This window comes from Ovis aries, chromosome 8 (assembly GCF_016772045.2).
Source record: "Ovis aries strain OAR_USU_Benz2616 breed Rambouillet chromosome 8, ARS-UI_Ramb_v3.0, whole genome shotgun sequence".
NCBI lineage: Eukaryota > Metazoa > Chordata > Mammalia > Artiodactyla > Bovidae > Ovis > Ovis aries.
In genome coordinates this window covers 89,068,520-89,083,549 of record NC_056061.1, presented here as the reverse complement: position 1 = coordinate 89,083,549, position 15,030 = coordinate 89,068,520, and the positions used below count along the sequence as shown (strand labels likewise).

The following is a 15,030-nucleotide window of genomic DNA, read 5'->3' as shown; positions in this document are numbered from 1 at the left end:
TAGCAACCGCTAGCCAATCGCCGCCGGGCCCCGGCCGTTTTACGGCAGCGGCCCTCCCACTTCCCCTCCGCGCACCGCCTCTGAGGGGCGGGGCGGAGGTGTGAGGCCAGCGCCAGCCAATCGGCGCCGCCGTCTCGCGCTCAGCGCCCTCCAGTAGGCCGAGAGCCGGGCGGCGGCCGTAAGGCGGGGCCGAGCTGTCGTGACGCGCGCGGGCGGTAGGGTGCGGTGTCCGCGCTGTCCGCTTCGCCGGGTGTCATTGGGATCCGAGGCGCTGCGGCGAGGGCACCGCGGGCGGCTAGGTGTCCGGCACGGCCATGGCAGGAGCGCTGGTGCGGAAGGCGGCGGACTATGTCCGGAGCAAGGACTTCCGGGACTACCTCATGAGGTGACGAGTCCCCCCGGGGCCGGACCCTGGACGCGCAGAGGACTCGGGGCTCCGGAGCGGATGGCGCGCGTGACGAGGGGCGCGGGGCGGGCGGGAGCCCGGTCACTCCTGAGGTGGCGAGTCCCCTGGCCGGACCCTGGACCCTCAGAGGATTCCGGGCTCCGGAGCCAATGCCGCGCGTGACGAGGGGCGCGGGCAGCGGGGCGGGAGTCCAGTCAGCCGAGCAGGGTCCCGGGGTAGCCGGCCGGCGGCTGGGGGGCCGCGGCGCAGGGGCCTCCGGACGGTGGGGCGCAGGCGGAGCCCCGGCGCGGTCGAGCGCTGAGAGCCGGCCGGGTCCGGCGGGTGGGGCCGGGGCTCCGCCTCCAGGCACCTGCCTGGCAGGTGTGCGGCGGCCGGGCGCGGGGAGGGCGCGCCCTGGAGTCGCGCGGGGCCAGCGGAGCGGCGGGGGCCAGGGCTCCTTCTCCGCCACAAGGGCACCGTGCCCGCCGGGTCGACTCGTCCTTCGCGTTTCTCAGCTTCAGGAGGTCAGGCGTGGGTGGGAGGGAGTCATATCCAACACAGTTTTACAGACGAATATTCTGCCAACCAAGCGCACGCTTTTTTGCATGTTATTTTCCATTGATTCTCTCCAGGTAGAAAGAGCTTTGTTGGGATGAAAGGCCTAAAGACACTTTCTGTATTTTATTTCTATCTCTAGCCTTGAGACGCCTGCTTTGTATTTCAAAATATTTAATAAAACTTTAAAGCCGTTTTATATAGTTTATTTGGGGGCTTCCCAGGTGGCGCTAGTGGTGAAGAACCGGCTTGCCAATGCAGTAGACTACAGAGGTTCAATCCCTGTGTGGGGAAGATCCCCTGGAGGAGGGCATGGCAACCCACTCCAGTATTCTTCCCTGGAGAATAAATTTAAATTTTAGTTTTTATTTGTGTGATTTTCTTAAACCTAGGTAAATTTAGTGCTGCAATGTTTTTCAACAGTTTAATGTAGTAAAGAGTTAATGACAGCTAAGAAATGTAACCATCCATAGGATACAGTATGAAGGCAGCTTCATTTACCAGTAAAAAATATATATATAATTTGTTAAAATTTTGAATCTTATTGAAAATACTGTTTACTTCTAATTTTAAAGATCAGTAGGGTAAGAAAAATAATTTTCTGCCATAAATTTGGGATCAAGAACTTCACTCTTGAGTTTCCTAAAAAAAAAAACAAAACAAAACTTTTTGTACTTGTATAGCACTGTGGTTAATTAAGATAGATGTTTAGTACTGTGGAGTACAGTATTTATCAGGTTAATGTCCTGGAAAGTCTGAGCAAAGTAATCATGTGAGGCTGTGTGCTTAGTCCCTGCAGTTAAGTTTCCCTGTGGCTTCAGATACTACCTTAGGTTTTACTGATGTTTTCTCCTGTGTATGAGCCTTCCTAATAGTTAAGGACAACTAAGGATAAGGCTGTATGGTGTAATTAAGAATAAAGTCTTACCCATATTAGAAGTATGCTGATGATCACCTAGGAAGACTGTAGAATATATGTATTCTCAAGGAAGAGAGTTAGCCCCGCTTTTCTAAGTTTATATTTTTCCCACTAGGTAGGTGTCTGAGAGCCAGACATTTCCGTTGAATGCTTTGATGTGTGGTCTAACCTATTTTCAGAGGTTAGGTTCATGTAGCTTTAATGTTTGTATGACTTCTCTAGCATCGCTTTAATTGTATTAAGCTCTGACTAAATGAGGAAGAGAATTGCAGTGTCCAGGAAAGTGCTGCGAGGTTTGGCTCTCAGCTAGGATTCCGAAGAATGACTTCAGGCCAAGGGATCTCCAGCAGTCAATCCCAGTGGACTTTAATTACCCCATCTATGAAATGGGCTTAATCATAATGTCCTGTCTCACTGGGTTGTTGAGAACATTAAACCAGGTGAGGGGTGTGAAAACAGTTGGAAACCTCAAATCACTATGTATTTCTATTATAGCTTGCTGTCTTTGGAGCAGAAACATTTTAAAAAGTTTCCTGTTATGGGAAAAGTTAAAATCATAAATGTGGATTTTTTACTGAACAGAGCTTGAGTCTATGCACCCGATACACAGCAAAGCCAATCTCCTGACCCGGCATGGTGGAGAAGGAAAGTGCCGTGTTTATTGCAGGGTCCCTGCAAACCAAGAAGGGGTGGCTCATGTTCATCCAGACTCCCAGATGACTCTCAAGAAAGGGTTCTTAAAGACACAAAACAAAAGAGCGAGAGTTGCAGGGTGTGTGATCAGCTTGTGGACTTCTGACTGGTGGGTGGTGACATAACCAGGTGATTTGGGGAATCTTAATAACAATCTGGAACAAGAGACTGATTCCAAATAGGAAAAGGAGTACGTCAAGGCTGTATATTGTCACCCTACTTATTTAACTTCTATGCAGAGTACATCATGAGAAACGCTGGGCTGGAAAAAACACAAGCTGGAATCAAGATTGCCAGGAGAAATCTCAATAACCTGATATGCAGATGACACCACCCTTATGGCAGAAAGTGAAGAGGAACTAAAAAGCCTCTTGATGAAAGTGAAAGAGGAGAGTGAAAAAGTTGGCTTCAAGCTCAACATTCAGAAAACGAAGATCATGGCATCTGGTCCCATCACTTCATGGCAAATAGATGGGGAAACAGTGGAAACAGTGTCAGACTTTATTTTTGGGGGCTCCAAAATCACTGCAGATGGCATGAAATTAAAAGACGCTTACTCCTTGGAAGGGAAGTTATGACCAACCTAGATAGCATATTCAAAAGCAGAGACGTTACTTTGCCGACTAAGGTCCGTCTAGTCAGGGCTATGGTTTTTCCTGTGATCATGTATGGATGTGAGAGTTGAAGGAAGCTGAGCGCCGAAGAATTGATGCTTTTGAACTGTGGTGTTGGAGAAGACTCTTGAGAGTCCCTTGGACTGCAAGGAGATCCAACCAGTCCATTCTGAAGGAGATCAGCCCTGGGATTTCTTTGGAAGGAATGATGCTAAAGCTGAAACTCCAGTACTTTGGCCACCTCATGAGAAGAGTTGACTCATTAGAAAAGACCCTGATGCTGGGAGGGGTTGGGGGCAGGAGGAGAAGGGGACGACAGAGGATGAGATGGCTGGATGGCATCATTGATTTGATGGACATGAGTCTGAGTGAACTCCGGGAGTTGGTGATGGACAGGGAGGCCTGGTGTGCTGCGATTCATGGGGTCGCAAAGAGTCGGACACGACTGAGCGACTAAACTATAACTGTAATGACAGTCTTCTAGTTCCAACTTCTTATGGTGGGAATGTAGTCACCACCCCCACCATGGGTGGGGTCTTTGTTCCTGCAGAACAACTCAAAGGTCTGTGTTAGACTGTGGTGTGTGTCCCTTTAGGAGTTAGCAGCAGCATTAGGACTTGGTTTGTTGCTGAACTATTGTTTACTCTTTCATTACTTTTCTTGCTTACATTTCCTTCTTTCTGTGTTTCCTCACTTTCCCCATTAGTAACTGCCTGAATCTGCCCTTGGGAACTTCAGGAAGGCCTTGGAGACTAAAGCCCTTTTCTGTAACAAGAAATGGGGGCATGGAGGGGCATTTATACCCAGAAAGGCCCTACAGGGTTGCGCTCATTTTCTCAAGGTGTGAAGCTGTGTATTTTGACCTGGAAATACTTTTGTGGACTGAACGGAGGAAGTGAGTGTCCTACTGTGCTTGTTTTCTCTGCTGTTCTTGGCAGCAGTGGGATCTCATGCCAGCCTGCCAAGAGATGATTGAGGACAGGTTTGAGGACTGGTATCAAAAGTCTCATCAGAAACTCTTTTATTAGCCTTTTCCCCTAGAAAGACAGATTTCTCTCTCCAGAACTTATTAAAGGGATGTTTCCTCTGTTTGTTCTTCCAGTCTTCCTTACAGCCCCTGCTTTGCTTCTGTAAAAGCAAATGAAGCAAAAGACAATTTCATATTCTCCTCCAATCAGAAATGGGGTTCTGTGCCTGCTCCTCTCATCAGTTCTACATTCTTTGCAATCCTGGACTACTCAAGAGCTCCAGCCTTCTTCTTACAGCCTGCCAAAGGGGTATAGAGGTTTTCCAAACTAAAGCTGTTGTAGAGTTTTAAAGTCATCTTATTAACGACAGAGTTGACATCTGCAGCAAAAATTTAAAATCATGGTTCACATAGATTATAATAAACTCCTGTCAGTTACATTTTCTGAATAAGATTGAAATGCCTTTCTTACTGAAGTGAATTTTCAAGTGTATTTTAAAATGTTGATTTTTTTTTTGTTGTTGTTGTTGAGAATTCTGAGTTGAAAGAGCAGGCTCTAACCAAAGGCAGTGTGTGGATTTTGTTTGGATCTGGTATGGATGAAAACAGCTCTAAAAGGCATTACTCGGACAACTGGGACATTAAAATAGGGTCTCAGTATTAAAATATTAAGTAATTAGCAATAGTTTTTGTTGTGAATGCTGGTAGTATTATTGCACCTAGTATTGAATTTGAATGATAGGTTTGAATCCGAGCCCTTTTGCTTTCCAGCTGTGTCAGTTCAGTCTTGGGCAAATTTCTTGGGTTTTGTGCTTTGGTAGGTGTTTGATGACACACCATAGTGCTGTGTATACTTACCGAAAGAAATGTTCTATTAACTTGTATTTTTATGAATATTCCGTGCTTAGTCCCTGAATTCCTGGTACTCTCCTTTTGGTACCTTTCAGCTTTCCTTTCCCTGATTTCTTCTTCTTACCTTAATGAAAATCTTGAATCAAGAACTTTCTGGATCTCTATTCTGTTATCTTTCTAAAGAAGAATAAATTATGTCCTCACATACCTTATCAGTGGAAAGCAAAAGAAGATAGCTTTTTTGGGGGGAGGGGGGTCCTCTCCTCTTATTCTCCCTCCTGAATTAAGAAAAATAAATTAGAAGGAGCAGCTAAGCTTGGAGATAGGATGTGTGGTTTGTGGTCTGTCAAAGTCTGTGCATGTTTATACTAGAGATTGACTCCCCTTCCTAGAGGAGTGAGTGGGTGTTTATGTGCACATACGTGCAAAGGAGGTCTTCTTAAGTAAGCCTAGATCATGAGTGTTAGAAAATCAGTTTATCAGTCAGCATGCTCTTATAAACTCCAGGTAAGTTGGGTGTTTGCAGTGAGTATTCTCCAGTTAATAAGGTTTTCTATTCTGTTAATTTTAACTTCTAAGCTTCCAGGAGAGCTTTAAGAATTTATAGTTAATACCCAAGGGAGAAGTGGCAGGGGAAAACAGAACTCTTTCCAAATAGAATAGAATGTTAGAGCTGAATGGTCCTCAGACATCAGATGGTCCAGCTCTTCCCTAGCCATATGGGAAAACTAAGATCCAAACCACGCAGAAAAGTTGAGACGTCGAGACCCTCTGGATGCCAAAGTTGTGAAGCCAAAACAGGAATGTGTATTTAAGATTTGAAGGGAAGTAGTTACGCACAAAAATGGTTTCGAAAAGAAGGTGCCAGTGCTTTCTTTGCACCCCCTTTTCCTGTGTATGTCTCCCTTCTCTGCCACAAGCTTCCATACCCTGCCCTTGGCTTTGCTTCCCTGTCATGTAAATGACCTTCAAACACTTTCTGAGGCTGAGTGTAGAAGCAGAACTGGCCACAAGAGTTTCTTTTCTGCCTTCCAGTTTAGTTTTGACCAGTTGAATAACACACATTATGATTTGTAAAAACACCCTGATTTTAACTTGAAGTAGAAAATCAGGTAAAAGTTGGTGAGAATAAATGAAATGGTGGTCACCATTTTCAGCCTCTAAGAGAATTGCAGTCTAGAATATCTCAGAATCTTACTTTACTCTCAGGAGCGATATAGACAGACTATGCTAGGATCCTTTTAGTACTGTATAAGGAGAAGACTCTTGAGAGTCCCTTGGACTGCAAGGAGATCCAACCAGTCCATTCTGAAGGAGATCAACCCTGGGATTTCTTTGGAAGGAATGATGCTAAAGCTGAAACTCCAGTACTTTGGCCACCTCATGCGAAGAGTTGACTCATTGGAAAAGACTCTGATGCTGGGAGGGATTGGGGCCAAGAGGAGAAGGGGATAACAGAGGATGAGATGGCTGGATGGCATCACTGACTTGATGGGCGTGAGTCTGAGTGAGCTCCGGGAGTTGGTGATGGACAGGGAGGCCTGGTAGGGGTCGCAAAGAGTCGGACACGTCTGAGAGACTGAACTGAACTGAAAGCAAATTATAAATTACCTAAATTACCCAGAGTACTTGCAGAGAAAGCTAACAATTACTGTCAGTAATTTTAGGAAAAAGAAACAAATTGTCAGTGCCCAGGAGACTTGTTGAAAATAAAAATGGGTGTGGAAGAGACCTGGGACCAGACAAGCAGTATTCAAATACAGGAGGAAAAGAAGATAATGTTTATTCAGGGTGGTCCTGGTCCTCCTCCTCTCTCACCTCCATCATCATTCGGCTTTTTTTTTTTTTTTTTAATTGTTTATTTGGCTGTGCGAGATCTTTAGTTGGGGCAGGTGGGATCTTAGTTGGGGCAGGTGGGGTTTTGTTCCCTGACCAGGGATCAACCCTGGGGCTCCCTGCATTGGCAGTACAGTCTTAGCCCCTGGACCACCAGGGAGGTCCCTCCATCAACATTCTTACCTGGTTTCTCCTTCACGAAAATTCAGGGTCAAGTGAACCAAGAAAACCTGTATCCATTTTGAGTTTTTTTTTGTTTTGTTTTGAGGTTTTTTAACCTTCACTGAAGTACAGGCAGCGTCCCAAGTGGAGAGAGGGTGTTCTCCACACAGTTTTACATTTCTGTCCCCAGGCACAGTTTGTGTGGCTTTTAGGTTTATCTTTCTTTAGAATAGCTATTCATACTGGGAAACTTTTCTAGTTTGGCCCTGCACCAATGTCCTTTTTAGATTTTTTGACTGATAGTTGATTCACGTTGTGGACAACTCTGACGCAGAATTAAGAGATGTTGAGTTGTGGATTTTTGTATTTCCCAAGGATGTTTAGAACAGTTTTATTCTCAAGGTCATTTTATAATCATTAAACCACTATTAAAGTGATGTGATCAACATTATTTTTGTGATCAGTTTCACGTAGGACTTTTGTACTGAGCAGGGAATGGTGGCAGAAATTAATTCCTCCTTCACATTCTGCCCTAAGGTCACCTGTTGTAAAATAGGGTAGAGTTTGAACTATTGTACAATCCAGGGAGAGAGTTCTGAATTGAAAACTAAATTATCAAGTTGACATTTTGGATTTTAAGAACTACATCTTGGAATATTTCTGAAATAATTTGTAGGAAAAAAAACAGTCAGCCATTGGTCATTGATCGGTGAATAAAAGGCTTCTACCAGACGCTGAACAGAGGAGAGCAACCCCCAGAGGTGACTGCAGTCTGTAAACTGCCAGACCCTGCCCTAACCAGCTCAGGACATTGCCCCCCAGTAAAGCCCTGTGCTCAGCTAAGACCTGCTTGTTCCACAGTGGAAATGTCATCTGTTAGAACAGCTCACATAACTGTGAAAGATGGGCTCTTTCTAGGCTGGTCATAGTTCATAATGGAAGCTACTTGAAGTGTATAATTAGCACCTTTGGCAAGTACTTTCATGCTGAAAATTAGAACTTCCTAGAGCCCTAACTCGAAACAACTAGAGGAGGGACCTCCCTGGTGATTCAGTGGTTGGGACTCCGCTTCCAGGGCAGGGGGCATGGCGTGGATTTCGTTCCTGGATGGGGGAGTCGCGTGACGTGCCCAGGAACAAAAGGACAAGATGAGTTATTCGGACGTGACTGTGTGTATAGAGATTTTTATCGTTTTATTCCAGTGATTCTTTCAGTGAAAGTGAAGTCGCTCAGTTGTGTCCGACTCTTTGCCACCCCATGGACTGTAGCCTACCAGGCCCCTCTGTCCATGGGATTTTCTAAGCAATAGTACTGGAGTGCATTGCCATTTCCTTCTCCAGGGGGTCTTCCCGACCCAGGGATTGAACCCGGGTCTCCAGCATTGTAGACAGATGCTTTACCGTCTGAGCCACCAGGGAAGTAAGCTGTACTTTAATAAGAGTTTGCCTTAACAGAACTGTTCAGCTATATCCTGGAAAGAAGAACTAGCCTTTCAGCAATAAAAGTAACTCGACATATTTCTGAATGGCATTAGTTTTAACATTCAGGAAAACAATTAACATTGAAAGTTTTTTCTCTTCATTCAGCAAACATTGTTTGAATGCCTTGTGAATGCTGGTTGTCATTTGGACCAGAGTTTCAGTCATGAACAGAATATAGAATTACACACCTATTTTTAGGGGCTTATGTTCTGGTGATAGCCTGTTAGTAAGAGTGGAAAGTTCGTTGTGGATAGAATTCTGCAGCATTGTGCGTGTGTCCAACTAGTTGTATTCAAATAAATGCTCCCTTGAAACCCGTGCTGTCCAGTCTGAGAACCCCCAGCCCCAAGCTCGTGGAGGGTGGCCAGTCCAGGCTGAGGTGCCCAGGGAGTGTTGGTGCCCACTGGATCTCAGAGACTTAGAGCCAAAAAAGAATGCAAAATGCCTCATTGTGAGGTTGTTCTTGATTACATGTCCAAATTAAAATATTTGAAACATTGGAATAAATAAGGTTAACTCCTGTTTTTCGTTTTTGTTAACATAGCTTCTAGAAATCTTTAACTTCCTTATGTGGCTCCCGTGTGTGACTTGCATCGTATTCCTATTGGATAGCCTGGCTTTAAGGATTAAGTTTATTTTTGATAAAATTAAGGTTTACTTTCATTAGGTAAAGGTTGTTATTAGAAATATCACTAACTCATCTTTTTTAAAGATGTGCTGCTTGTGTTGTAGTTTTGTTACTGAGACGTGGACACGTGTGCCATTAAAGAAATTGAAATGTCTCTAAGCATCTGATCTTTTTTTTTTTTTTTCCTTCCCTATGTCTTTCCTGTCTGAATCTCGGCGGCTCCTCACGAAATAGTACGGTAAGAGCCTATCTCTCCTTCGCGCAAGGCTTCTGCAGACTTTGTGCCATAGCAGAGTTATGGACAGGAAATAGCACATCCTGCCTCCGTCCTGCAGGCCTCGGGCCGGGGGCGCCTCCAGTGGCCCCTGGGTCCTCGAGGTCCCCTCTGGACTCGGGCTTCCCTGGAGGACCAGCGCCTGCCCTGCACCTGTCTGCGGCACAGGCCAGATGCTTCCAGAGCAGGGAAGTGACGACTGGCACCTCACGCTAGATAGAAAGGATGTTTTCTGCTGTTAGATGATTTCGTAACTAGTTTTGAAATTATATTTTCCCTTTATGTTCTTTTTAAGAAATGTATCTTAAGTATCTCTCAGTGCTTATAACCACAAGTGTATATATAGCCCTTGACTTGCAGAACCCTGTGTCATATAACCCTACACTCAGGCCAGTGAAACGCTGAGCACTGTCATGTGACCGGAAGTCCCCACCCTGCCTCGGGTTTCAGATTCACGCCAAGGCCTCCACTGTCTGGCCACAGCTGTGATGCAGACACCGGGTATGGCCGAGCCCTGCAGGGAGCCGTGTGAAGTACAGATGCAGAGGTCGCTGAGCAGAGCAGAGTGACGGGAAACAGTTAGACAGCAAGTGATGGGAGTAGACTGACGTGGTAAAGAAAAAGGCGGAGGAGAAGATGATGTGGGATAAAGTGAGGGGCCACAGGGAAGGACAGGTCCCTCCCTGAAGTAAGCAGGTGAGGAGGGGGAGACATTGTGTCACTGAGGGTCTGGAGGGTGAGGAAGAAGGGAAGTGGCCAGCCCTCATCTAGACACCAGAACTAGGAAAGGTTCAGCTGTGTGTGTCTCAGACAGAATCCAGTCTGAAAGCAGGACTAATTAGCCACCCCAGCACCTCAGAGGTTCTGTGCACCAGCTGTGCCTAGGTTACAGGGTCCGTAACTCAGACGTGGACGCCACAGTTCTCAGCATGCTGACACAGGACAGCTCTGACGCTGGATAGCTTCTCAGGGCACAGCCTTGTGCTTGCGTCAAGCATATCGTGCAAACATTTCAGAGTATTAGATCATGACAAAGGGAATTCTCATCTTTTTTTTTTTTTTGGCATTTCCCTTCTTTCTTTTTCTTAGGAGGTTTTAAATTTTAGTGAATCTTGGTCAGTATTTAAAAATGCAGATCTAGAAATGTATTCTGCAGTCTAAATTGATCTTAAATGCTCTGATAGGCAGAAATAAAACACTGCTTAGTGTTCTGATAACCAAAAAGGGTCTTTAGCCAATGATGTGTGGTTTCCTTCGTATTTCACTTTTATTCTTTTCGGCTGTGCCGCGTAGCTTGTGGGAATCTTAGTTCCCCAGCCCGGGATCAGACCTGGGCCTCCGAAGTGAGAGACTGAGGCCTAACCACTGGCGCCAGGGATTCCCTCCCTCATACTTTCAAGTATTATTTGCAAATTGTGCATGAATAAGACAAGTTTTAATTTAATAGGGAAAGCCCCTGGGCTTATTTCAGCCTCAGAAATTAAATAAGTTGGCTGTCACTGCTGTTCAACATGGACAACTAGGTTTTGGTGGGCTGTGATGGCTGTGGTTGCCGGTAAGAAACAGTTGGTCCATTTTCTAAATATAGCTTGCTACTATTATTTTAAAAGTATTTTTCAATCTTTATTTCATACTATCTGAGGTTCCAAGTATAGATTTTTTGCTTCTCTGATCTGAATATGATAATATGAACTGAAAGCAGTTTCTTCCCTTTCTAAGTTATTTTCTTCAGAAAGTATCCAACTTAGGGTCTGTATTTTAAGAGATACTGACACATATCTTAATGAAAACTTGAAAAAAGAAGTTCTGATAGATTTAAACATTGCAGAGAACAGTTCTAACAAGGTTTAAGTTAAGTTGTGGCAAGATTGAATTATGCAAGAAGTTGATCTCATTTGAAAATTCTCTAAATGAGATGGTCAGAGATTACTTACCTGTCATCTGGAAGTTAGCAGGGACCTTGGTAAAGTGCCTGCTCCCTTCAGTTTGGGGTCTCACCTGTGAGAACTGCTGATTCATAGGCCAGCACTTGCACAGCCCAGCGCCTGCCTGCCTGGTAACCTTCCAGGGGTTAACCGCACAGTCCGCGTTACCATCTAAGGTAGAGGAAGCTGCAGCTGTTCATGGCTCCATCTTCACCTCTCGTCTTCTTTCTCTCCTCATTTTTTACAGCACTTTTGGGGCCCAGTAGCCAACTGGGGTCTTCCCATTGCCGCCATCAATGACATGAAGAAGTCCCCAGAGATCATCAGTGGGCGGATGACATTTGGTAAGGACGCAGGTGTGGACGATTGGGAGGGATTAGGTGTGATTATAGCAGGATACAGCTCCTGCGCACGTTCCAAGTCTGTCACCCCAGATACTGCAGTCACGGTAGAAAGTACCGCAGAGAGCCTGCTGGCATTGAGGGACCTTACCTCACACAGTAGGGAGCAGCTGGGCTGCTGTGTTTAGAAGTATTTGTTAGGGTTCTGTCTGCCTTTCAGAGTTAGTGCCCCCAGTTAAAGAGTGTGTCCTCTTGAGCTTTATTCAGAAAAGTATCTTTAAGTTTACTTGAAACTCTTAATATTTGACCTTAAAACATGTTGAGGGGATTAAATAGCAGGTCTTTCAGGTGACAGACTATAAACAACTGTAGGGGACAGAAAAGGAGCTCAGAACTGATGTCCGTGCACTGACTTTAATAAGTAAGAGTACCCAGCAACGGGGCAAACCATCTCATGAGTTTCCCGTCTGCGGAAGCATGTAAAGGCCGTAGCAGAAGGCAGTCGGCCCAGCAGCCCTTGCTCCTGGCGGCTGTCAGTCACTGTCTGTCTTGCGTGTCCTGACAGCCCTCTGCTGTTACTCCCTCACGTTCATGAGATTCGCCTACAAGGTGCAGCCTCGGAACTGGCTCCTGTTTGCCTGCCACGCCACCAACGAAGTCGCACAGCTCATCCAGGGAGGACGGCTGATCCGGCACGAGTGAGCAGACCCCTCCCACCCTTTGTGTTTTGAGGAGCTGGGCGGAGTAGAGCAGAGATCACTAGGGGTGGGTGTGGACAGAAGTGCATCCCAGCTGGGGAGACTTGATTCAGAGCAAAACTATGCCAGGAATTTGAAACAGTGATTGGGTGGTTAATACACAGTGAAAAGTCACTGATTAAAACAGGAACATTGGCATGAAGTAGGCGATCACTGTTTCTGTCAAATCCTGACTGGAAATAAAGTCAAGCTCTCCATGACCTTTCTTAAAGGCCTCCTGACCTTTGAGGCTGGTGGAGAAGTTGTTTCCTCATGGGGTTTTGCCGTGTGCTTCTTCCCAGGATGTCTAAAAAGGCATCAGCGTAACAATGGGAGATGAAGAACCGGCCTTTGAAGGGACTGCATCGCCAGCTGCTGTTGCCGAGTCACGGATTCCACCATCATGAATAGTCTTGCTGAGGAAAATACGCAGAATGCTGTTTTTACTAACCAGACTATTTTTCTAGACATAGCAGAGTCCGTAAACCAACTCTCTGCTGCCTTATGAGTACTGAATATTTTCCTTCTCTTCAGAAAGAGTAGCACAAATATGCAATCAATTTAATAATTCTCAATGAAGGTTTTATCTGCAGTAATATGTGTATTATCTATAAGAATATACTTAGTGAAAAGCTGAAGAGAACAAAATTTGTAACCGTTAGCATTTAAGTACTCAGAAGTCATATCCTTAATGACCATGACCCGGCTGACAGCTGGCCACATACCGGAAAGCACATTGCCAGTGTTTGAAAAGCTATTTGTACTTCTGTGCAGTGTGTATATTGAAATGCTGTAAATTAATGGCAATAAATGATTTAAATATTTGTCAAAAGAGTATGATTAAATACCTTGCTGTGTTTGTTAAGAAACTGAAGAACTGTATCCCAGAAAGGACACTTATAGGTGAAAACTGAGCTCCCTGAAAGTGGGCGAGCCAGCCGGGGGCAGTGACAGGCCGGGGCCTGTTTCCAGAGGGCACCCCCAGTCCCTGCTGCTCATAGCGCCCTCTGCCTTGTGGGCAGGCAATGGAAAGTGGGTGCCCCTGGGCCTGCACCTGGACCCTGCCGAGGTGTCCTGGGCACACCCGTGCTGTTGCCATGGAAGCCGTGGGGACTGCAGGCCCCCGGCACGCATTGACACCGCATGGCCAGCGCCGTGCGGGGCACCAGGAGGGGAGGCTGATCCCGGGCAGGCGCAGGCTCGGAGGGCGGGGGTGGGGCGACCCTGAGGAGCCTGTCCTGATGCCTCGGGTCAGCACGCAGCACGGCTGGGGTTTCTAACACTCCCCTGCAGAGGGGGGTGGGTTTGCTGTGCTCTGGTGGTAATGGACAAGGGAGGCAGATGGACAGAGGAGTCCGCAGGTTCGGTGTCCCCTCTTCTCAGCCAGCCTGTTCCTGCTGAACCAGAGGCAAGGAGGCAGGGGGCCTGTGTGACTGGGGCCTCCTGCCTCGAGGCTGCATCCACCACCGAGGGGAGCCTGGGGACAAGCCCTTCCCCCGCCATCAGGTTCATGCCTCCACTGCTGCCTGCCTGCAGGGGAGGGTGGTTGAAAGGAACTTTGGATCAGAGCCTGGATGGGCTTAATTAAACAGCGCCTTCTGCTGGACCAGTTGCACAAGTAACAACTTGTTAGCAACGCAAACCACCCAGCTGCACAGAAAGGAGCCTCGCGGCCTGTCCGGTCTGAAGCCACCACTGTTAGCCTGCGGTTTGGGATCCTCCCCTCCCCCTTGCACCTTGGAGAACCCGTCCTACCCGTCTCTAGTGCCAGCGAGGAGCCCGTGTAGCTCTAGGTGTCAGTTGGGAGACTGATACCATCTGCCAGCTCTCTCTCACACCTGGGCACCTGGTGAGGAAATGCAGACAGGCCGGCAGGGGCACTTCTGCCCTGAGTGGATGTGGACGAGCAGGGTGTGTGCTGGGCGCAGGGCTCGGGGAAGGGACCCATGGGCCCCGTGAGGTGCACGGCCCACATCAGAGGGGGCGCGGAGGGGCCCCGGGGGCCAGCTTCCCACGGGGTCTCAGGCGGCCCTCAGCTCCCCGTTCTCTGTGCAGAGTCCCGGCGGGGACACATGCCAGGACCCCAGAGGGACGACGAGAAGAGGTGTGGGTGCAGCGTTGCTGGCTGGAATCCGACTCCTAGCTCCCTTCAGCATCAGCACCAACAGGACAGCCGTGGCCCAGAACCAGACTTATTCTCTTAAAGGTTCTCGGTTCCTTTAAAATGACCGGTGAATCATTAGAAGGACACTTAGAACAAGCGGGCTTTCTGTTTGTAAGTGAAAATCTCATCAAAGAGACTGGCCAAATGGTATTAAAACTTCATTCTCCCAGCGGGCTAGACGGAACCCTCCTGGGAGCACGGACTCCGGGCCCTCCAGCTCTGTGCTCCTCCTGTGAACCTACCAAGCCTTGTCTTGGGGCGACATGAGAAGTGAGTTTTCACAGAACGTGGTGGCTATTTGACCTGCCCTCCAGGCGCAGTGCCTGCTCCCTGCAGGGTGCCCGCAGGGCATCTCGCCTGGGTATTGGCTGGAGTGTCGATAGAGAACGCCAAGCCAACATAAATACGTAAATATGTTAGCCATATATATACGGTCACTAACACAGTAATAACATCGGCAATAACAACTGAAACAGGAAAACAGGGCTCGGTTTGGT

The 15,030-nt window shown here is 47.1% G+C and overlaps 1 protein-coding gene across 4 annotated transcripts; it reads left to right on the top strand.

The window, feature by feature from the left end:
* Positions 1 to 255: 255 nt before the first annotated feature.
* On the top strand, positions 256 to 13,203 carry MPC1 (mitochondrial pyruvate carrier 1). Of its 4 annotated transcripts, XM_060419330.1 has the most exons (5): positions 315 to 385; positions 1,624 to 1,627; positions 11,539 to 11,635; positions 12,198 to 12,330; positions 12,672 to 13,203. In XM_060419330.1, exons 1-5 carry the CDS (start codon positions 315 to 317, stop codon positions 12,694 to 12,696), a joined length of 330 nt encoding a protein of 109 aa, XP_060275313.1. In that variant the 3' UTR covers positions 12,697 to 13,203. The 4 variants fall into 4 exon arrangements, with proteins under 4 accessions (XP_042109641.1, XP_060275313.1, XP_060275312.1 ...); XM_042253707.1 differs by lacking the exon at positions 1,624 to 1,627 and having other exon boundaries at positions 256 to 385; XM_060419329.1 differs by lacking the exons at positions 315 to 385; positions 1,624 to 1,627 and adding an exon at positions 9,815 to 9,867.
* Positions 13,204 to 15,030: the final 1,827 nt, after the last annotated feature.